The 23,779-nt window shown below is 39.8% G+C and overlaps 1 protein-coding gene across 1 annotated transcript; it reads right to left on the reverse strand.

The window, feature by feature from the left end:
* Positions 1-4,864: 4,864 nt before the first annotated feature.
* On the reverse strand, positions 4,865-11,399 carry LOC124114685 (asparagine synthetase [glutamine-hydrolyzing]-like). The gene is made up of 10 exons (XM_048391854.1): positions 11,360-11,399; positions 10,788-11,079; positions 10,409-10,639; positions 9,542-9,724; positions 9,321-9,413; positions 8,956-9,083; positions 7,998-8,124; positions 7,393-7,600; positions 6,794-7,031; positions 4,865-5,159 (listed from the first exon to the last, which is right to left on the reverse strand). The coding sequence occupies exons 2-10, from the start codon at positions 11,038-11,040 to the stop codon at positions 4,941-4,943; spliced, it is 1,680 nt and encodes a 559-aa protein (XP_048247811.1). The 5' UTR covers positions 11,041-11,079; positions 11,360-11,399; the 3' UTR covers positions 4,865-4,940.
* Between the last annotated feature and the right edge of the window lie 12,380 nt (positions 11,400-23,779).

Genomic DNA, 23,779 nt, shown 5'->3' on the forward strand with positions numbered 1-23,779 from the left:
TAGTATTATATCTACCTATGTAAAACTTTAGTGTCTCGGGAACAGCTAAGCTTAAATTTCTGGGCCGCGTCCCAATCAAACCCTCTCATCCAAAACTTAATAAACCAAAACATCAGCCCCAAAAACCAAGCTCTAGCTCGTAAACACCCCTTACTTACCCCAATATCCCAAAGAATAACAAACTACCTAAATGAACACCAAATTAAAAATCTTAAACAAAACTGCAAACAATCAAATATCTTCACCCCTAAACTTAAAATACCCAAAATAGACACAACACTAGCTAGCCAAATAAATAAACGAACCGACCCAAACATAGCTAAAACCACCACACTAGCATACATACACTAAAATTGGCCAAATTGGTGTCACATTTACACGGACGGATCTTCAGATCCGACCTCCAAACACACAGGTTTCGGAGTCCATACCACACAACCAACTAAAACCACACAATCCTTCCGACTCCCAAACAACCAATCAATATTCACGGCAGAACTAATGGGCATGGCCTGGTATTTAGGAAGATATAATACTAATCTAAAGATGTGAATCCATTTGATGATACATCTGTGAGGTTTAAGATGATTTTGACAGCCCGGGCCAAGTCGGACCGAACACTTCTGACATATATTTTCTTAAGAAAATACATAAAAAAATGCTTTACTTTGAGCCCCTTGTTTTCTTTAAATACGGTGTACCGTGACATTATGAAGTGGTATATAGGTAGATATAACACTAGTCTATAGATGTAAACACATTTGAAGATACATCTGTGTGTTTAAAGTTGATTTTGACCGCCCGGGCCAAGTCGGACCCAACACAAGCAATACACTTCTGATAGAGACTATGTTGAGAATGTAGAGGGAAAAGGGCTTCACTTTGAGCCCCTTGTTTTCTTTAAATACGATGTACCGTGACATTATAAAGTGGTATATAGGTAGATTTAATACTAATCTATAGATGTAAACACATTTGGAGATACATTTGTGTGTTTAAAGTTGATTTTGACCGCCCGGGCCAAGCCAAACACTTCTTATAGAGAATATGTTGAGAATGTAGAGGGAAAAGGGCTTCACTTTGAGCCCCTTGTTTTCTTTCAATACCGCGTTCTGAGACACTATAAAGTGGAATTTGGGTAGATATTATACTAGTTTATAGATGTGAATCCATTTGATGATACATATGTGAGTTTAAAGTTGATTTTGACAGCCCGGGCCAAGTCGGACCGAACACTTGTGTGACTGTTGAGAGTATAGGGAGAAGAGGTCTACTTTTACCAACGTGTCTGCTTTAAATACGACGATCAGTGACATTATAAAGTGGTATTTACTTAGATATAGTACGTTCCTATAAATATAAACGCATGTCGACAGGTGGAAATTTGTATCACGATAGCTAGAAGTATTTGATACGTTTCAAATCTTATTTCGTTTAACGATTGCTCTTTTACATGTTACCAAGATCAGCGACGCTTACACACAGCTCCACTTTCTGGTTTTCAAACGATTTACTCCGAATTACTTATTTATGGTGCACTTTTTTGTTTGGTGATTGTTCATTAATGTCATGTGTGTATGTTGCATCAATTATATGTAGGTATGATCGCCGATAATGAAGTAATTAGCCAGTAACACTTTGGCCCGTCTTGGCCCGGCCCGGCCCGACTTTTAGGCAATGCCGTCGTCAGCCTTCTGGAAGTTGAGAACTGTAACAAGTCTATAAGCAAGCTCCTCACAACGGTACAAAGGTGTCAGCGCTCGGAGTGAGTGAGTGACACTAGGAGATTTAACGTGCGCTTTCAGACTAATAGCGTATTTCGCACACGGGGAAGCACTTTATCCTATTGGGAGAAAAAGAAGCGTAATGAATAAATAAGAAGTGCGACCCCAAAAAATGTAACTTTTACAGATCTGATTTAATAAAGCTGCGGGGGGAGGGGGTTTGGCTGGGTGGGGGGGGGGGGGGGGGGGGGGGGGGTAGTGAAAAAATATTCAATAATATGGAAAAGTTTGGGCGTGGGTTGGAGGGGAGGGGGTCAAGCGTGGGAAGGCACGGCGTCGGCGGGCGAGCATGGTGCTTAGCGACGAGATCCTCCCAGGAGTCTCTTCGCAAGGGCCTCATCCTTGGGGATGGGCGACTTGAAGAGGTTCTTGGTGAGGAGGGCGGCTGAGTGGGCGACGAAGTGCTTGTTAGTCTTCATGTCGCAGTCCATGAGGAAGTGGGAGAGATCTTGATACTTGAAGATCTCGTGGTCGAAACACTCCGCACCTATCATATGGATCATCCTGAGGGGGGCGTCGGTGTTGACGTTGTTGGTGGAGAGCTCTTGCCCGTTGTTGCAGAGGTGGGTTGCATCTGGCATGCCGGGAGCCCTGTAGTGTCTGATGATGTTGTTAGCCTTCTCTAGTAGTGCGGCTCTGAGGCTGGAATCCTCGACCTGGACCGGGGTGGTCTGGGTCTGGACGTCACTAAGAGAGGGGGGCTCTGGTTGATCGGTCTGGATTCCGCTGTCACTCATGGTGGGCGACTGGGTCTGGCTTTCCGTGGACACAGTGATGGGAGGAGGGCGGGAGGCAGGTTCGGGTGAGGGGATTTCTCTCCTCTTCCTCTTCTTTCTCCCGTGGTGAGCGGAAGGGCTCCTCCCCTCTGGAGTCGAGGGGAACGAGGTCCAACGCAGCTACCGGGGGTGGCGGGGTGGTGGGGAGGGAAGTCTCTATCTCCATGTCGAGGACTGGAGGAGGGAGCTTCTTTACCCGTGGGAGCCCCTTCTTCTGCGCCGGGCGGGGAGCAGGAGGTTTAGGGGCTGGGGCTCGGGCCACCTGAGGCTTGGTCTTAGCCGGGGCTTTGACCAGAGGTCTCTTCCTCTGACCTAGGTCGAAGGAGATGGAGAGCGTGGAGGTGTTGGACTTGTAGGAAGTCCTGAGGGAGTAGTCCCCAACCCGGCAGGCCAGCAAGGGCTCCAGGATGGAGACAAGCTCCCTCGGTAACGACATTGAGAGGTCTCTCATTGTCAGCTTGGTGGTTTGGAGAGCTTGGGAGGACGTGTGCGCGGGGCGAGAGTCCAAGCCAAGATGACGGACGGAGTTTGGAATATTAATAGCGGCAAGGTCCATGTTGCTGCCACTGTTCAACATTGTACGAGCCCTTCAATCAGTGTGCTGCCATTTACAATCAATAATACTGCTATGTAACAATTCAAACATCGTTCTGTCCTGTTCAATTTATTTGGGGAGATCACGCATCCAAACATTTACCAAGTCCGTCTATGGTGGCTCACTATTTTATGTTATCTCATGATACTTAACATTTTTTAGTTTAAAAGTCCAGTTAAAGTTTAATAATGTATATAGTTTAAGTAGTTGTCTCCAGATGATTATCTGCAACGCTGACACAAATTAGTTCAGTATCTGTTCCCTAAACTTCAGCCATGTTGATTAAGTGTCACTTGCAAATTAATATACACCTTGTTGTGGTTATTCTACTCGTTAATTCCCTGAAGCGGTGGTGAAGTTAATTTCAGTAAAATGATCAAAGTCTGTTTATTGGCAAAGGAAATCAACTTGATAGGGTCAAACAGATCTGATATAAGTACTAAACAAATAATATTTTTGTGTAAGGCCGCCTGATATAGCTGGAATATTGCGACATTACACAACAAACAAACATATCTAAAATAGATTTAGCTCTGTATTGTAATTATTTTATTTTATACTATATACATAATTAGGTGGGTGAGGTGAAATGGGGTTTAACGCCGCCTCGTTCAAGATAATTGCACTTGTGTAGCGACGTTCATGCACGTGTGTATACATAATTACAACAATCTAGCACTGCAACAATTGTGTTCATTTGGTTTTGAAATAATATACACTAGATGGAGAATAACTGACACATATATGAACATTAACAACATTTGGTTCCGTTTTATAATACAATTATTGTCAAGTATGCAACCAAGCAAAGAAAGCACAGTTAACAGTTTACCTCGCCAATGCCATGTGCGGACCGGAATGGTCAGGAGGACCCCAACTTTATTCAACAATCAAGAGTTGGTTGATGGAGCCACCAATAGAAACAATATTGTTAAAGAGTAAGTGAGTGTGGCTTTATGCCGCTTTTAGCAATATTCCAGCAAGATCACGGTGCAGGACATCAGAAATGAGCTTCACACATTGTACCCATGAGGTACCCTGAGGAGGAAGGCTTCAACAACTAGGCTACTAGGATAAGTATTAGTATCACGAGTACATAATGTAAAATGTTTAGCGACACTATATATATATTTATTGAACATGACTGTGTGTAACCACTGATATCAACTTTATAATTCCGAATTCCATTCAAAAGTACGAAAGGCTTCTTCCATGTGCAACATTTCAGCTCCATCCTTGCTAAGGCATTGACACAAGTATGGGACCTATTTAATACAATTGCAAAAAGAAATTCAAATATCCAAGAACGTTCTACAAATTGGAAAAAATGTTTTACAATGTACACATATGATAAAATAATAAGAGCTGTTAGTGTCGAAGATATTAATGCTTGTATGTTGTTAATTTCGAATGAAAACGTGAAAAAAACAATCAAATATAGAATCCAGCCGATCCTTGTTTGAATACCCCAAAAAATATTGGTTTAAAAAATTCAACAAATTATATTTGTGGTTTCGTCATTTTATGAAAAATGCCTAAGAACAAACGATCAATTTAAAATTTTGATTCAGCATGCGCAATGACACTGACACTAGACTTGTGTTGACTTGTTTCCACTCGAAACCGTGTCATTAACCTATTAACAGTGAGGTGTTTTTGCACAAAGTTGGGATTTTTTGCATGATAACAAAACGTTTTAACTATTGCATAACACACAGACATGCACGCAGACATATACACATAATATTCAAAGTAACGTCCCCTCAGACAATTTATTAACACTTTTTATATTTTAGATACAATTCTGCACACTCCATTCTGGGTAAACCTCGTTTCCGAGGGGTCCGTAGCATCCTCCCAGCGCGGCATCCACATACGGGGAATCCAGGCTGACTTAGTAGGGTAGTAGTTCTCGAACACCTGCCTGTAGTAAAACGCTTCCTTCGTCCTGGGTGTGTTGAAGGGGAAGAGGGACGCTGCCTGTTCCATCTGGTCATCATTGATCTGAAACAGTGGGTCGAGATTTTACTTTTATTTAACACCAGCGTCACCTTTCATCAGACCTTAATACATATAGTACAGTGAGTGGCCATATTATAACGTACAAGCATGGCCGCCGACGTGATCGGCGTGTAGACAGGTCCGAAATCTATAACGAGATGGAATAATATATATAATGTTTCTTCCTTTTTTAAAAATGCATATTTGTTGCTTATACCTAAATTGTTTCAATATATGCTTGGAAATTGTCCTGTAGAATCCCTGATGTATTTCAAGGCTCTGTTTGCCAGATTCTCGAATCTCCCGCTCCAGTTCAGCTGCATTTCTTATGCCCCTGAAGCTTGTTTTCAATGGTAGTGGCATCTGGAGATTGTCCCGGACATATCTCTGCCTAATAGTTTTTAAGGAGAGAGGCAGGTTTCTATTTTCATTGAATATTTCTGTAATATTTTCTAAATGTGGAGTTCGGTTTCACTTAACCTGCTCTCAGAGTCACGAAACAGTCACGATCATCACACATCCAGTTCGAGGTGTATTTTCAATGCATGCTATTTGGGATAGTGCCATTTCAATGTGTCTATTTGTAAATTTGTCAATTTGGGCTTAATAGCCAAGGACCTCTGGCTTTATCTCTGTTTATCTTCAGTTATTCATTCACAACTTATTTTGCTTTGCAAAGGAACTCTGGTTCTATGGACTTTTTTTCAGTTCTTCCCTTAATTTAAAATTGCTGTTTATTCTGGTGGTAAACTTTCATCCAAATTGCTTTGATGATGACATGAAAAGCTAACAGTACAGCTTGGATGAAGAAGCAGTTGGCAGTTTGAAGGAAATATAAGGAGAAACCTTCATCCAATCGTCAAGAAAGTCTAGTAAGTATTCATCTTTAGTGCTGTCCCAAAGTGGACCCTGGTTTAAAGTTGCAATCACCCTCAGCCTCGGCCTTCTCTGTTGCTGGACACGTGGTCAATGGATTTTGGAGTAGATACGTTAGCTTACTCTACACCTGATACTCCAGTGCTCTGGTATTCAATGAATTGGGGCATCAATAATCCAGACGAAGAGCACACCTATCACAATTACTAGTGTGCAGGTGCCCTAATCCCACTTCAGTATTGAGTGAGAAGGCCCCCAAACTGCCTCCCCCCTATTGCTCTGGATATGGACCTGATCTCTGCCATCAACAAGAAAACAGATGTAACGCCAGCCTCCCGTGGCAACCACAAACATTACTTTTTCATTCATTCAGATTTTGTCATATTTGCCATGTGCGTCCTAGCAGTACACATCTTGTGAATACACTCACAAACACTGGCAAATCGAATCTCGAATATTAGTCTGGCATGGGCACCTGAAAGTCAGCTTATGATTGGACAATATGGAAACGATTCCGAAATCTCTTGTAACATAAACATATGGAGGCGTATGTGTTATAATATACATGAACTGAAGATACCCGCTTATATCCTCATTGAATAGAAGGCGTCTGTGGGGATCCGTGGTAATGGTTCTAAGCCTTTGATCACCGATTCTTGAATAATCTCAATCAGGGGATGTTTGGCATCTAAGCCTCCACAAGATGTCTTTGCCTCAGGAAGATGAGGCCAACGTAATCCCATCTCACTCGATAAACTCACCTGCTCATCACAGAAATATTGGGTGACCTCATAAAGGGATCTCTTGACAGCCGATACTCCATCGCTGAAGGGTTCCTTGGGCCTCCACAAGATGTCCTTGGGTAGGAGGTTCATCTCACCGAAGGCTGACCGGAGTAGGTACTTCTCCACCCCCTTCTGAGGGACGCGGTCCTCGTTGGGGAGGGACAAGTAGTAGCTGGTGAACTGATGGTCAAGGAAGGGGACCCGGATCTCCAGTCTATAGGATAGGCATTAGTCTCGGAATTTTCATAGATATTAGTATGTAAACTCTTGGTGCTGAAACACTCATTTAATATTTTAAAAGTATTTACTTTCTCAAATGACGTAACCCCCTCTACTGGATTATCCAAAACATAACATTTACTGATTATCATTTAATGTATGTGATTTACTGAATTCAGTGAAGTCATTGAAGATGTGTGATGATGTAGATTCTCTCTCAGCTTTAGCAGGGTGAATTGGATTCGTGTTTTAAAAAAAAAACACGCCATATATGCTGAAGTTTCCACCCGAAACCAATCCCTATGTTCATTAACTACAAATATCTAGTGCCTGTCCCGGATTGTATGTCAACTTACCCCCAAGCTGCCGTGGCCCTGTCCCCTCTCAGCACGTCGTACATGTGGATGTCTTTCAGTAGTCTCCGACTCTCCTGGTCCGCGGCCTCAGCTGATGGAGCTTTATGGAAGTGGTTGTATCCCTGGGCCAGCTCGTCAGACCCCTCCCCGGACAGGATGACCACGGTGTCTGTGTTCTCTTTGATGTACTTGCTGACAAGGTATAAACCTGGAAATGAGACATGACACATGACATCGTTTTAAAAATTTGGTACCTTTGTGGAAGAGCATTGACTCGTGGGTAGTTAAGGTAGATATTACCAGGCTAGTACATGAAAAGTGGAGACAATAAACTCAAATTGGGCAGTAAAACTGCCTGAGATCAGACACTACACGGTAATGTAGCTATCTCGCCTTCATACCAAATAAACATATAATAATGTCTGCGAAATTAAGAGGATTAAAGTTACAGATATAAAAGTATTACCACGTGAAACTGACACTAAGAATGGCCATTTCAACATGATATTGATAATATGTGATTATTTCTCCTTTTGTCTTATCGAAAATTACATTCGAATGCTAGAAGTTTTACCAGTTCAGCATGTACCAGTAACCATACACACCTATTGAAGATCTGATGGTTGAACCGTCATATGTTTCAGTGTGGCGAATTACTTCATTTATAACACTGCAGGCGTCTTGGGGTGTGAATTTAATTTCATGATGTTCAGTGTTCAAATGTTTCGCAACCTGCATCAAAACAAATACAAAGATCAAGTGAAAGTTTAAATAAGTTGTCAATAGCATCCATTCTTATTAAATGTTCATCGTCAGTCGAGTTCATTTTTCTATCATTTGCCTTATGGGGTATTCACAAAGGCAAGTCAATTGCTCACCTGAAAAAAACACGGTAACATATGGTCAAAATTGGGAACTGCATAAAACATCATTTTTATCACCGATGCGCCAAAAGTGGACTTGAATGTTACCTTCAATAAATACCTTCAGCTCTTTGAAATTTCTTTGAATGTAGACACAAGGGCTGGAGCTGCAGGAATATTGCTCTACAAAAAGGGAAAGTAATGTAATGCTCCATGACTTGCCTTCCTGGCTGCTATGAGATCTGTACTCCCCTCCCAGCCAATAGAGGAGTTCTGTATGGATTATGTAATGCTTCAAGACAATAATCTTCGACGCGACGTTAAATCCAATTTCACCTCACCTCACCTTAAGTTCTGCTTCAAGACTCACTTTCCTGGCCGCCATGATAGCGGTGCCCCCCGCCATGCCAATAGAGAAGGTCTGTATGGGGTAAGGTGATGCTTCAAGACTCACCTTCTTGGCCGCCATGATAGCGGTGCCCCCCGCCATGCCAATAGAGAAGGTCTGTATGGGGTAATGTGATGCTTCAAGACTCACCTTCCTGGCCGCCATGATAGCGGTGCCCCCCCGCCATGCCAATAGAGAAGGTCTGTATCGGGTTATGTTATGCTAACGTCGCTATATAAGTACAATAATCTTCGACGCGACGTTAAATCCAATTTCACCTCACCTCACCTTAAGTTCTGCTTCAAGACTCACCTTCCTGGCTGCCATGATATCTGTACTCCCCTCCATGCCAATAGAGAAGGTCTGGATGGGGTAGGACAGCTTCTGTTCCTTGGCATTCTTCACCATCAACGCTGTTACCAGACTCGAGTCGAGACCCCCTTGGGGATGATAAGCTTTTAGTGTATACTTTCGAAGAAATAGCTATCCAGCAAATACCGACATAACTTTTCTTAGAAGGATTTAGATGGTAGAGGTTGTGATACTATCCTTTTACTTTGAGGTCAGTTTGACCTTGGTATTCTTAGAACTTCCCAATAGGAAAGCAGTATCTTTTCAATATTTTCAATATAAACTATACTCTTGCACTCACATGTTGCAATCATAGACAGACTCACCTGACAATAGACAACCAATCCTTCTGTCGGCCATTAGACGTTTCTTCACTGCGGTTTCTAACAGTACCCGGATGTTCTCAGCCACATCACTTCCTGTAGAAATTTAGCTTCCATTAACAATATAAGAAATTGTGCATAGAATCGTTTTGTAGACTACACTGAGCATAAACATGACTTTGATTCAATAAATGCACACAACTGAAACACAAAGTGCCCCTTACCTAGTGAGTCGGAGTCTACAGGTGTTTTATACAGGGGCATGTCGCCAATAGAATGGAACTGTCTCTTCTCCCGGAACGTGGCTCGTCCGTTGTTGTCGAGGTCGTACTGTTCCACTGTACCGGGTGCGACGGGCACGATGTCAGCCGCCTCGTCAGTTAGGCCGTGACTCAAACCAAATAAGCCTGTATGTGTAATGTGAGTGAGATATTATTGTTTTACAGTATTTCAGTTGTAATTTATTGTAGCATATGAGGCCGTGCGTGTGTGTGTGTGTGTGTGTGTGTGTGTGTGTGTGTGTGTGTGTGTGTGTGTGTGTGTGTGTGTGTGTGTGTGTGTGTGTGTGTGTGTGTGTGTGTGTGTGTGTGTGTGTGTGTGTGTTGGGGGTGGGAGGTGGGGCAATCCCAATTTACCACACATTGTGTGCCTATTCTTGTGATTCGGTGCTGACAGACTATGAATCGTAATCCAGTTGGATCTAAAATGTAACCCACGGACTCCTAAGGCTGTCGTAGACCTGTACCGCCAAGACATCACAAGGATGTGTGTGTATAAGAATTGACTGTCAACCAGTCAGCGCAACTTGCTTTCCATACAACATATTTTATGTCATACATCTGAATATGCAACAAGGGAAAGCAAAGGTAACACATGATCATTCTGAAAATGTGCTACCCCTTATTCAATATGTTCCATCTTGAATATCATAACGTCTTGCTCTAGGTTCTATGGTGTCTCCATTTACAACTGTATAGTAGAAAAGTGTTGTATTTCAATGTACAGTTTTAACATCTATATACTTTCACTTTGAATGATGTTATGGGGCACCTTGAGCATATATGCCAGAATAGGATGGTTTAACATCTGACCTTTAGCCTCTGAGCACACAGCTAGGAAGCCATTGTCTGTGAAAAGCTTGAAGCAGGGGCGGACTCCAAACGTGTCCCGACCAATGAAGACCTTTCTGTTTGCTGTGTCGAGGAGACAGAAGGCGAACACGCCATCCAAGTGGGAGGGGAAATCAATGCCATATTTGGCGTACAGATGAATGATTGGTTCTCCATCGCAGTCTGTGTTCAGATGAAATCCATATTCTTTCGCTACCTGTTGGAATATCCATCTAGTCGTTAAAGTGGGTAATGGATTTGGTGCAAAATTGAGTAATCTGTTAATTATTGTCTGTATGTTTGACTGGAATAACATAAATAGACCCAGGACATATCACATGATAATTATAAATATACCGACGTACTGATTTATAGTTGTAGATCTCCCCGTTGTATATCAGCCATATGTGAGGATGGGTGTACAGTCTCATTGGCTGCATCCCTCTGACGTCATCAACGATAGCCAATCGGTGGAAGCCGAGACAACAGTTCTGGAGGTGGTTGATGTTTTCTACCCTGAAGGCGTCTGGTCCACGATGTGCGACCTTGTGGGCAGCTTTACACTGCACGGAGACATGTACATCACTACCGAACACGGCCCAGATCCCACACATGGTGATACAGTCACACGCCCCAAGGAGATGGCACTTGCCCTGTTATAAAAAAAACAGATAGAGGTTTTATTTGATTCGAGTTGGTGATACGATAGAAATATGGACAAAAAAGTAAACCCATGAAAAATCGTTATCTATTAATATATTTAACATTCCACCCAATATGTTTAGCTTGTAGTTTGTTCCTTATCAAACAATAGCAATCTACATATATTGGTATAATATGTATTGTTACGAGCATTGTTCCAACACAGAAATCGGTTTGTACAGCTTAAATATGATTGACAAGATTCAGGAAAAACGTGGCAAATATGCGGACCTCGCTTTCGAAATGTCACGCTTGCATCCCAAGTACCAAGTTGTCCGACTCCCCATTGTTCTCAGTGCCTTAGGTTTGGTACCTCCCAATCAGTTGACTGGCATTGGGAGAGTACCCGGGTTTGCTACCAGGAATACAGCCCTTCTGACAATCTGGGTAATGTAGAAGGCTGCAGTATTGGAGAGTTTCACATTCTCCGAAAAGTTCTGGGTGGGTTTGACTAGGCAGCGTTTCCTGGGAGAAGTCCCATTCGCTGTCTGGGCTGCGTGTAGACGGGGCAAGGGCCCTGAGCTGATGATGAGTCAAAGCAGCCTGACTGTGCCAGCATCACCAAATCCCTCTTTGCTGTTTTTTTAATTTTAATCTGTAATCTGTAATAATACAAATATTAAAAAACAGTGGTGTTGAACCAGCTGGTTAATTGAATGGGCGATGTATATTACTTACTGTTAACCAACTATTACAAACTATAATATACTCAACAACAAAGGTTCCTGTGACACCAATATTTTAGTGTATTTTTCAAACAAGTAAAGTTTGGTTTTCAATATTGTAGTACATGTATGAAATCAAGTCACAAAAACGCAAATGCTTCAGAAAAGCATGCAGTCCATGTAAAAGTTGACTTTTATGTAAGCCCCATGCATTTCACTCCTCAAGAATGGGTATAAAAACATGTGCGTTAACGGGATTCCATATGCATTGTTCAGAATCGTGCTCACAACAACCACTCAGAAATACAACAAAATTACGCAATTATTCAATGCCACGACTGTCCGAAAATGAGCGTCTGCGAGCCATTGGTTTGCTTGAAGCAGGATCGAGTCAACGTGATGTTGCAAGACAATTTAACGTCCACAGAAACACCATTTGGCACCGTTGGCAACTGACGAATGCAGTCAGAGACCATCCTCGGAGTGGCAGGCCACGCGTAACCAATAATCGACAAGACAACTGGATCCGAACAACACACCTACGAAATCGATTCCAGCCAGCAACAGTGACTGCAAGAAGCATCCCTGGCCTTCCGTACGTCTTCAGATGTGCAGGGATTGTCGCCAGAAGACCCGCCAGACGTCTCATTTTGACAGGAAACCACCGTCAAGCACGTCTACAGTGGTGCAGACAGCGTCTACGCTGGACGGCCATGCAGTGGGGACAAGTTCGTCCATGTGTATGATATATGTACTTTTTCAGCTTGATATTTTAAACTGCGAAATGTAGGGAACGTCAAACTCAAAATATCAACCGAAACAGATTCCATAGGCAAACTAGTGATTGAATGCATATTTGAATGGATCACTGAAACACGGGAACATCATTTTGGTCAAATTTGGAAATGTCTACCATAAAACGTTTTCAAAGTTTTACTAAGCCATGAATACTATAACCCTGATGAAACACTCCATGAACACTCCATATAAAGGTTACAATAATAGGCAAGCGTCACGCATTATATTCGCAAGCAACTTGTCACATTTAATACATTCATCTGAATGTCTACAATATTGTGTGTGGAATGACTTAATCATACCTTCGAAGGTAAGTCCTTTATTGAAAAACATTATTTTAAGCAGAATGTGTCTTTCCTTGACATTTAATACAACATACATTTTCTCCTGTAAAGTAAGTGCCAGTGTGCCAGGAAGTATGAAAACCAACACACACACACGTTGTAACACACACACACACGTTGTAACACACACACACGTTGTAAAACACACACACACGTAACACACACACACGTTGTAACACACACACACACGTTGTAACACACACACACGTTGTAACACACACACACACGTTGTAACACACACACGTTGTAACACACACACACGTTGTAACACAGACACACACACGTTGTAACACACACACACACGTTGTAACACACACACACACGTTGTAACACACACACACACACGTTTTAACACACACACACACGTTGTAACACACACACACACACGTTGTAACACAGACACAAACACGTTGAAACACACACACACATCCACATTATTACAGAGAAGTAATACAGCTGCCTACCTTGATAGTAGAAGACTGGAACAATGAGACACACAGAAAACACCACAACGACGGCAGCACACACACACACGTAACACACACACGTTGTAACACACACACACGTTGTAACACACACACACATTGTAGCACACACACACGTTGTAACACACACACGTTGTAACACACACACACGTTGTAACACACACACACGTTGTAACTAACACACACACATTGTAACACACACACACGTTGTAACACACACACACATTGTAGCACACACACACGTTGTAACACACACACGTTGTAACACACACACACACGTTGTAACACACACACACGTTGTAACTAACACACACACATTGTAACACACACACACGTTGTAACACACACACACGTTGTAACACAGACACAAACACGTTGTAACACAAACAAACACGTTGTAACACACACACACGTTGTAACACACACACACGTTGTAACTAACACACACACATTGTAACACACACACACGTTGTAACACACACACACGTTGTAACACAGACACAAACACGTTGTAACACAAACAAACACGTTGTAACACAAACAAACACGTTGTAACACACACACACACGTTGAAACACACACACACACGTTGTAACACAGACACACACACACACACGATATAACACACACAAACACACACACACACACAAAACAAACACACACACACATCCACAGTATTACAGAGAAGTAATACAGCTGCCTACCTTGATAGTAGAAGACTGGAACAATGAGACACACAGAAAACACCACAACGACTGCAGCCTGTCACGTTGCACATTCGTGTGACCAATACATGAATACACGTGTATATATTTCGTTTCTTAACCAAATAGAGCCGAAAAAAAGAGCTGTTATCATGAATTTAATCTATCCCTGCATCTAGAAACCAATTAATCTATCGCTTATTACTTTCGCACACTCAATCTTACTTATTTCAGTCCTCACTCATTCTCTTTCACGTTTGCACTCTCCCAGTTTATAACATCTATATTATCCCAACCCTCAACCACTCATCCACAACCACTTTCACAATCACAAACACTGCATACAGAGGATTTCAACCCTAAAAACTTTGTTCGTATATGATATATTTCTTGATCATGTTTTTCACATATGAATGCGTTCAATTTTATTTAATTAATCAACTTTAGCTTTTATCTCGTGGAGGTAAGCATAGTTATAATTCGTGTGTATGTGTTGCAGGTTGTCCTAACCTATCCGCCACAACAAAAGTATGACGATGACATGACGCCATTTGGAAGATTAACAGTATTAAAGTGTATGATTTTACCCACGTTAAACCATCTTTTTACAGCACTTCCTGATCCTAAAACAGATAAAATAACTAATTTTCAACGCAAGAGTGCTTCTCATTTATTTGGAAGGGTAAACCCGACAAGATTAAAAGAAATATAATGATAAAAGAATACAACGATGGTGGGCTTAGAGTACAATTGATCTTAGAAACAATAGTAACACAAAAATATCAGGGATAAGAAGAAATTACACTGAAAACACAAATCTCAAACATCTAATATCATCTCTATATATATATTCCTAATTACACTTTGCAGCCACAGATATGGGATCAAATTAATCGAAAAATAACGTTTTACATACGATCAGAAATCCCTTTTGGAAAGAGGTATTGGAATCCTGGTCAAAATACTAGTCATTTAAACAAACAGAATGTGGAGATATTCGCACACAATATATATGGACAACTGATAATATCAAAATAGAAAATAAATCATTTTTTATAAAAGCACTATTTAAAAGCAAATGTGAAATTTGTCAACGATTGTCTGAAATACGATGGTACATCTTTTAGTAATGATGAATTCACTGAACTGAAAAAACTGCAGGTTTGATTGCAGCAAAAAGAGCGTACGCACATACCAAATCGAGATCACTTGAAAAGCATGTAGAAATGTTCTCTATTCCTCAAAATTTAGAGACATTATATAAGGAATACACAGGGTGCAAGGTAGCTTTTTTCAAATTTAGCAACTAATCTAAATGTATGGCAGTGAAATAAAATAGGGAAATGCACACTAGTAATTGTGATAGGTGTGCTCTTCGTCTGGATTATTGATGCCCCAATTCATTGAATACCAGAGCACTGGAGTATCAGGTGTAGAGTAAGCTAACGTATCCTCTCCAAAATCCATTGACCACGTGTCCAGCAACAGAGAAGGCCGAGGCTGAGGTTGATTGCAACTTTAAACCAGGGTCCACTTTGGGACAGCACTAAAGATGAATACTTACTAGACCTCCTTGACAGAGCGTAACTCCTGGATAAAAGCCGAACCATTGGATTAAGGCTTCTCCTTATCTTTCCATCTAACTGCCAACTGCTTCTTCGTATGGCAAGCCGTTTTCACATTTATTACAGAATTACAGATATCTTTAATTGTTTTAAAGATATCGGTATTTTATTTAGAGATATCAATAATGTTTTTAAGATATCAAAAAATAATTAAAGATATCTTAAATTCATTTCTGATATCCATAATAAAATTACTGATATCTTAAAATGTTACGGTGATATCAGCAAATTAGTTTGTGATATCTCTAAATGTATTTAAGATATCATTAAACAATTACCATCCTGCAGTACATAAATATATTAGAAAAAAATTCAAGATATCTTTAATTCAATTCAAGATATCTTGAAATAAGTTATACATATCCACAAATGCATTACAGATATCTTTAATTCAATTAGAGATATCTTTCATTCGATTAGAGATATCTTAAATTCAATTCAAGATATCATTAATTCTGACCGTTACTGATATCAAACATTCAATTAAAGATATCATTAATACTTTTGATGATATCTTTATATCAATTATTGATATCAGTTATCTAATTTAAGTAACATTATTAATGTTACATCTTTAATAATGGCAACAATTGAAGATATCAATAATTAATTATTTAAATCTGTATTTAGTTTCAAGATATCAGGAATTGAATTAATGACATAACAAAACATGACATTTTGATATCTTTAAATCATATTTTGATATCAATAATCGAATTTAAGATATCAGCAATTCTTTTCAAGATATCTTCAATTCCATTCAAGATATCTTCAATTCATTTCAAGATATCTTTAAAACAATTGAAGATATCTTAAATTTTATTGCAGATATCTACAATTATCTGCATTTAAGATATCTTCAATTCCATTCAAGATATCTTCAATTCCATTCAAGATATCTTCAATTCATTTCAAGATATCTTTAAAACAATTGAAGATATCTGTAATTCCGTAATAAATGTGAAAACGGATGAATACTTACTAGACTTTCTTGACGATTGGATGAAGGTTTCTCCTTATATTTCCTTCAAACTGCCAACTGCTTTTTCATCCAAGCTGTACTGTTTAGCTTTTCATGTCATCATCCAAGCAAATTGGATGGAAGTTCACCACCCGAATAAACAGCAATTTGAGATAATGGGAAGAACTGAAAAAGCCCATACAGCCAGAGTTCTTTCTCATTACAAAATAACCTGTGGGTGAATAACTGAAGAGGTACAGAGAAATAGCCAGAGGTCCTTCACTATTGAGCCCAAATTGACAAACGATACACGGTGACAAGCATGCATGGTTCTCATGACACTGTTATAGTGCAAACCATTTCAATACTGTTATTTAAAATAGTGCAAACCATTTCAATACTTATTTAACATTTCATTTATCTAAATACCTAACTGGTTCAATATGTTTCCAAGTGCACCTAAATTCTATGCCCTTTGTCTGTTTAATATATTCAGCAAACATTCGGTGTATCCCCTCTTATCATAAGCCCCTCCGGGCAGGACCCTTAATCTCCAGCGCTATCTATAAATTTCAATTAACACCTCCTTACGTCGCCGGATCTTACGTATATAAACTAATGTCCAAAAGAAACGATACCACACATTTTTCTATATATTTCATTATGAAGAGTTGATTTTCGTCTGAAAAGGTACTTTTGCGTATCCTACGATCCAAACCAAACGTATTCGGTCGATAAAACCGGGAACATTTGATCAAAAAGCACACAAAAGAAATGCAACGTTTGACAGCGATTGAGAGAGAGAGAGCCGTAGGAATGCTCCAACAGGGAGCTACGCACCGCGACGTCGCGAGAAGGTTAGGATGCGCGCGCATAACCGTCACCAGGTTAATGCAGCGGTTGCGTCAAACAGGTCGGACAACAGACAGGCCGAGAACCGCCACATCCGGGTACTTCACCTTCGGAACCGCTTCGTAACGGCGACGTTAACGGCACGGACGGCACTGGGACACGTGATTAGTCGACAAACCGTGTACAGGAGACTGCGGGCACATGATATCCGAGCACGTCGCCCCTACCGAGGAACGTTCCTGACACCTCAACACCGACTCAACAGACGGATATGGGCCAGGCGACTTCGACGGTGGCAACGGTGGAACTGGGCACGTGTCATGTTTTCTGACGAAAGCAGATTTTGCATCTTCAGGAACGACGGTCGGCAGCGTGTGTACCGAAGAGTAGGTGAAAGTTTGGCACCGAACTGCATCCATCAAGTCAGGCCATATGGAGGCGGAGGTTTAATGGTTTGGGGTGAAATCTGCGGTGACGTCAAAACGAGACTCGTCGTTATTCGAGGAAACCTGAATGCGCAGCGTTATCGTGATGACATCTTACAACCAGTTGTGGTGCCATTCATCCAACAACAGCCTAATGGTATCATTTTCCAGCACGATAATGCGAGGCCTCACACGGCACGGCTGACCCAGAACTTCCTAGCAAACGCCAACATTCACGTTTTACCATGGCCGGCATGTTCACCGGACATGAACCCAATCGAACACATGTTGGACATTCTCGGCCGCAAAGTCAGGAATCGCCCTGTGTCTCCAGTTAACCTCCAGGAATTGGAACAATGCCTCCTCCATGAATGGCAACGCATTCCCCCCAAAGTCATCAGTCTAAGTAATGCCTATCAAACAAGTTACTTAAATATAATTTGACAGTACAGACATATGTGCTTTTATAGCAATCCACGTATTTCTGCGAATAAAAGAATTTGTTTGATTTATGGCCCTATTTAGCTATTGGATCCCCCGCCCCCGGGCCAAGTTATCAAACCAAATAGCGCTGAGTAGTACGTACTTCCTAAAAAGCAATAGTGTTTTCCTAAAAACAACGCTTATATCAATGTTTATTCTGTTTGCACCCAAGCAATGGTAATACTACCGAATGTCCATTATGTAATTTCTAGTTTTGGATGACATATTGTTCTCAGTAACCGTAATGTGGAAATAGATAGTTGATTGGTTTTATATTCAAGTTGGTATTTCCGCTATTCAAAGTGTTCAGTGAGGCTGTCTTATCAACAGTCATTTCTGAGACATAAATGCAAAGTATAACTACCGTATTCGACGTAATAAACGCCGCGCTCTAATAAACGCCCACGGCGATATTTGCTAATAATAATTATATTGGCTAGTGAACAATCCCAATTAGCACCCCTTCCGATTGATAAATGTACACAAGACTTATTTATTCGCGTATTATAAGCACTCGTGCGTTATATGCACACTTAATTATGGGCAACTAAATTCGGGAAAAATATATCTGTCGTACATAAACATTTCAGGCTGTAAGCATAAACCACGAAATTTATCTTTCAACTCAACTTTTTTTTCACCAAAATAATATTCTAATTTTGAGAGCGGCCTGGGCTCTTATTACGTCGAATATGGTAATTATGTCTACGCTAATTTTTTTGCATTTATAATTATCTCTAACGTTAATTTCAAGATTTACAGTACATACTATTCAACAGAAGTTAAAGAACACCCGATTCCTTCATATGACTAAGGTTAGTCATTAGAAGAAGCGATAGAGCGATAAAGCGAGAAAGCGATAGAGCGAGAAAGCGATAAAGCGAGAAAGCGATAGAGCGAGAAAGCGATAGAGCGAGAAAGCGAGAAAGCGATAGAGCGATATTTCCCATAATGCCGTACATTAAAACGGTTTTTGATGATATTTAGTTATCCATTCCTGTAATTCTCACCGCTATTTTGCCTCCATCAATCTTAAAACTGATAAAAAGGAGATCATATATTGACAAATAATTGTCAGTTTTATTAGCCAGTTTGTATTGTTTGCAACGTCCAAAATATTATTTTTTTCGGTCATTAGATTTGGAATTGAAGCCGAATATGTGCACGTCCGATTTCGGGATCACAATTATGTTCATTAAGTTGCATGTACATTATGCAAACCAAAGTTGTACATGTACACAGTTATGTTTCCCTTACAAAATACAGATGAATTAGATATATGTCTCTACCTTAAGTCACATAAAGGACTTTCGAGAGCGTCATTAACCCGTACCCCCATTCCTTGGACAACAGAAATGAAATGCGTTGTAAATATTTTTTGAAAACAACTCGTTTCTTATAATGACTTTCGATCAAACTGTCTTCGGGGATTAAATTTAATGCTAAAGTGCTTGTAAAATAAAGTTTAGACTATATATCCAATTATAGTATAGGCTCAGACAGATATATACATATTTATGTAGCAATTCTCTATCCATTTATACTGTATGGTTAACAATTGTGCGTTCTGGTGTGAGTTATGTAGTTATCTACTGCCATTTTACACAGACAATGAGTCGGACACACACAAACACACACACACACACACACACACACACACTCACACACACACACACACACACACACACACACATAATTTTGACAATTTGACGATTCAATATATGTTATAGATAATCATAGTAATGCATTTCATATTGTTATGAACCTTAACTATGTGCCCACACTAATTATGTCTCTCCATATGTGTAGTTTACACAAGTACACATATCAACTGTGGTAACGCCACAGCGATGGGGGCAGTGGGGTAGTCTAGTGGTTAAAGCGTTCGATCGTCAAGCCGAAGACCCAGTTCAATCAATCAATCAATCTTTATTGTATGAAAGGCCATTGGCCCATATACACATACAGATAAACAATATCATTTACAGCTGTACAGCGCATTATATAATTATTGGATAACTAATATGATGCTTCACATGTAATAGAGGTATGGTAATAACAGTGGTAATAACCACAGTGGCAGCAGCAGTAGTATAAAATACAAAAGGAATACAAAAGGAATGGAATGGAAATATGAAGTTTTACGTCGCAAAGGCTTTCAGCCATAGCGCGACGTTCAATACAAAAGGATCTATCAGTAATATACTCATCATGTCAAGACAATTTGACAATTTAAATGTATATGCATTTCTAGTAGAAACAAACAAACAAAAATGAAATGTAGATACTCCTGATCTAGATGCGAAAGTTTCAAAACAACTAATTATTTCTGGACATATCGGATTTACTAAATAATTTACTACGCACTCGTAGACTTTGATAGATGTATTGTAATATCTTAGTTAATTTTTGACTAGGGATACCATTAAAGGATAATATTTTGTTCATGGAATTAGGTTGTCGTAAATTGGACATATAAACAAAAAGTGTAATTCGTTTTCGATATGGTTTTCGCAGAATGGACAAAAACGTATATCCTTAGGAATAAAGGAGAAGCGACCCCTGTTGCACATCAAATCATTGAACCCTAGCCTAAGCTTAATAAATGTGTCTCTAATTTTTCTGTCTGTTATAGTGTGCAGGTAAACCTCTGGTGTTAGACAATATTTAAAGGTTTTATAGAAGTCGTTGCGTGCAATCTAGTGACGACCTCCAGTTTTGAGTAAACATATCAATTGCTACCTGCTTAAAAGAGCTAAGAAAATACATTTTGTCTCCAACGCTTTGATTAAGCCAAACATATCCAAATCCGTGAGAGAAGAGTAAATGCTTAATGTTTGATGCCCAGGTTATGTAACCAACACTATCACGATAAACAAGCATTTCGTAGCATTTTCTTGGGATTCGTTCCCGCGACATCTTTGTTACTTTGAGCCAGTTTCTGAGTAAACGTAAATATGAACAAATATATAACGGGTATCTACCACATTCGCCATAGACCATACGATTTGGAGCCGATTTAGAAACATTTAGAAATCTTTTACATGCGGTTAAGTGTACATTTTCAATATTGTAATAGGTTTCAAAACCCCAGACCTCTGATCCATATAATAAGATTGGTTAAACTTGAGCATCAAACATTTTGAAGAAAATAGTAGGTGAGATAACACGCAATTTATCTAGAACGACAAATAGATTTATTAGGACCTTTTTTGCTCGTATGGCGAGATCGTTAGCTGGATGTTTAAGATTAAGGTTAAACGGTAAAACAACGCCGAGGTATTTATACGTGTTTGTAACATTTATAGGTTGGTTATTAAAGAACCATTTATCTCTCGATGCAAGAGGACCTCCTCTTCTAAATACGATAATATTAGTTTTTTCCAAGTTAACAGATAGCTTCCATGTAACAGTGTAACTGTGTAGTATATCAATTTGTTTCTGAAGTCCGATAATAGAGTCAGAGATTAGAATCACGTCATCGGCAAAAAGTAATATAAGTAATTCATAAAGGTCAGGGTATACATGTAATTGCACTCCGTGTTTACCGTTTTGTTGAACATCAAAGGAAAGCTCATTAATGAAGAATGAAAATAGGAGAGGACTCAAGATACAACCTTGTTTAACTCCCATGGGACAGTCAAAATAATCGGTGACTCCACTATTATGTCGTACACAAGATTTTACATTTTCATACATTGATTTTAAAATGGTAAACATTTTCCCACCAACACCAGCTGCCCTAAGACAATCCCAAAGTTTACATCGGTCAACAGTGTCGAAAGCGTTTCTAAAATCTACAAAGGCAATATAAAGTTTTCGTTTTCGGCATCCGAGATATCTCTGAACAATAGCATAAAGTGAGAAAATATTATCAGCAGGTGAATATGATTTTCTAAAGCAAGGTTGAGTTTGTGGGATTTTGTCAAAAACATTAGCCCAGGTAGTAAGACGATTGTTTAGAATTATAGCAAACAGTTTACCTAAGATGCTTGTTAGAGAAATTGCTCTATAGTTATCGGGGTTGGTCACGTCTCCCTTTTTAAATACAGGCACAATGACAGATTTAGACCATGCATTTGGGAATAAACCCTTTCTGAAAAAACACTTGTGCAAAAAGGGAGTAATGATATGTTTTGAACTTTTTAACATTTCAGCTAGGACATCATCGGGGCCTGGAGATTTACCTGATTTAAGTGTATTAATTGCATCGTGTATTTCAGCGACTTCAATTTCCGATTCTAAAATATCTCGCTCAACATCAGATAAATTTACATCATTAACAACATCATGGATGTTATCGTCGAAAATATGGTTATTTATTGAAATGGAGAAGCCATTCAGGACCTGTAATATTATTACGTGCAATGACTGGATTACGTAGAGATTTTATCTCTTTCCAAAAATGCTTTGAGTTCTTTAATGAGTTGGTTAATTTATTCAATTTCAGATGTCTTAAAGAGTTAAGGTGTTCTCTGCATTCTCTTTTATATTTGTTTCTTAGTTTACAATAATTTCTTCTATTTAGTTCTGATCTATTTCGGCGAAACTCGCGAAGGGCTCTTCTGGCTGATCTCTTGTGTTCTTTACATTTACCGTTTAAACTGAACAGCTTTTTAGGAACTAAATTTGAACACGAGCGTCGTTTCATACATTTGCCAGACTCCAAAAGAATGTTTATAAAGAGATCGACCGCATCATGCATATTACTCAAAGTATGAAACAGGGTGTCAGACAACTCATCAAAAGTATTGCTTAGACATCGTAAGAAGTCAGGTTTTTTAGATTCATTCCATCTAAAACTGTCAGAAAATATATCCTCTGATAATGATTCCGATACAGGATTATAAAATACACACTATAGTTCTAAAGGAGAGTGGTCGGAGTCTGTGCTCTCCCCAACAGTTAGGCAATCAACAAATCTGAAGAATTCAGCTGACGCTATAAAATAGTCAACAGTGCTACCGCCATTACTACTTACACATGTTAGTTCACCACTTCCGTCGCCATTCACTCTGCCATTCATGATATACAGGTTATAAACATAACATAAATTAAGGAGAAAGCGACCAAATTTGTTAACCACATCATCAAGTGACGATCGTTTACTAATGTCACAAGGATCGTCTTCAGGAAATATATCTGGATCACCGTGATTTAATTCAGGTTCTGGAGGGTTATTCTAAGTACCTGTTCGAGAATTGAAATCCCCACACAGTTATATAAAGAAATCAGAAAGGTGCTCTTATAGGTCGAGGAGAAAGTTATCAATTTTATCAAATAAGCAAGCATTTGGAGTTTTCAGGGGG

This window comes from Haliotis rufescens, unplaced genomic scaffold (assembly GCF_023055435.1).
Source record: "Haliotis rufescens isolate VD_foot unplaced genomic scaffold, xgHalRufe1.0.p SCAF_10, whole genome shotgun sequence".
In the NCBI taxonomy this organism is placed as follows: Eukaryota; Metazoa; Mollusca; class Gastropoda; order Lepetellida; family Haliotidae; genus Haliotis; species Haliotis rufescens.

Excerpts from the sequence above, each read along its gene's own strand:
- LOC124114685 (XM_048391854.1), bottom strand. The coding sequence starts at position 11,040 with ATGTGTGGGATCTGGGCCGTGTTCGGTAGTGATGTACATGTCTCCGTG. Across the intron at positions 10,640-10,787 it reads CTACAACTATAAATCAGTAC|CGAAAGAATATGGATTTCAT; the intron begins GTCGGTATATTT and ends TCCAACAGGTAG. Across the intron at positions 9,414-9,541 it reads TGTAGACTCCGACTCACTAG|GAAGTGATGTGGCTGAGAAC; the intron begins GTAAGGGGCACT and ends AAATTTCTACAG.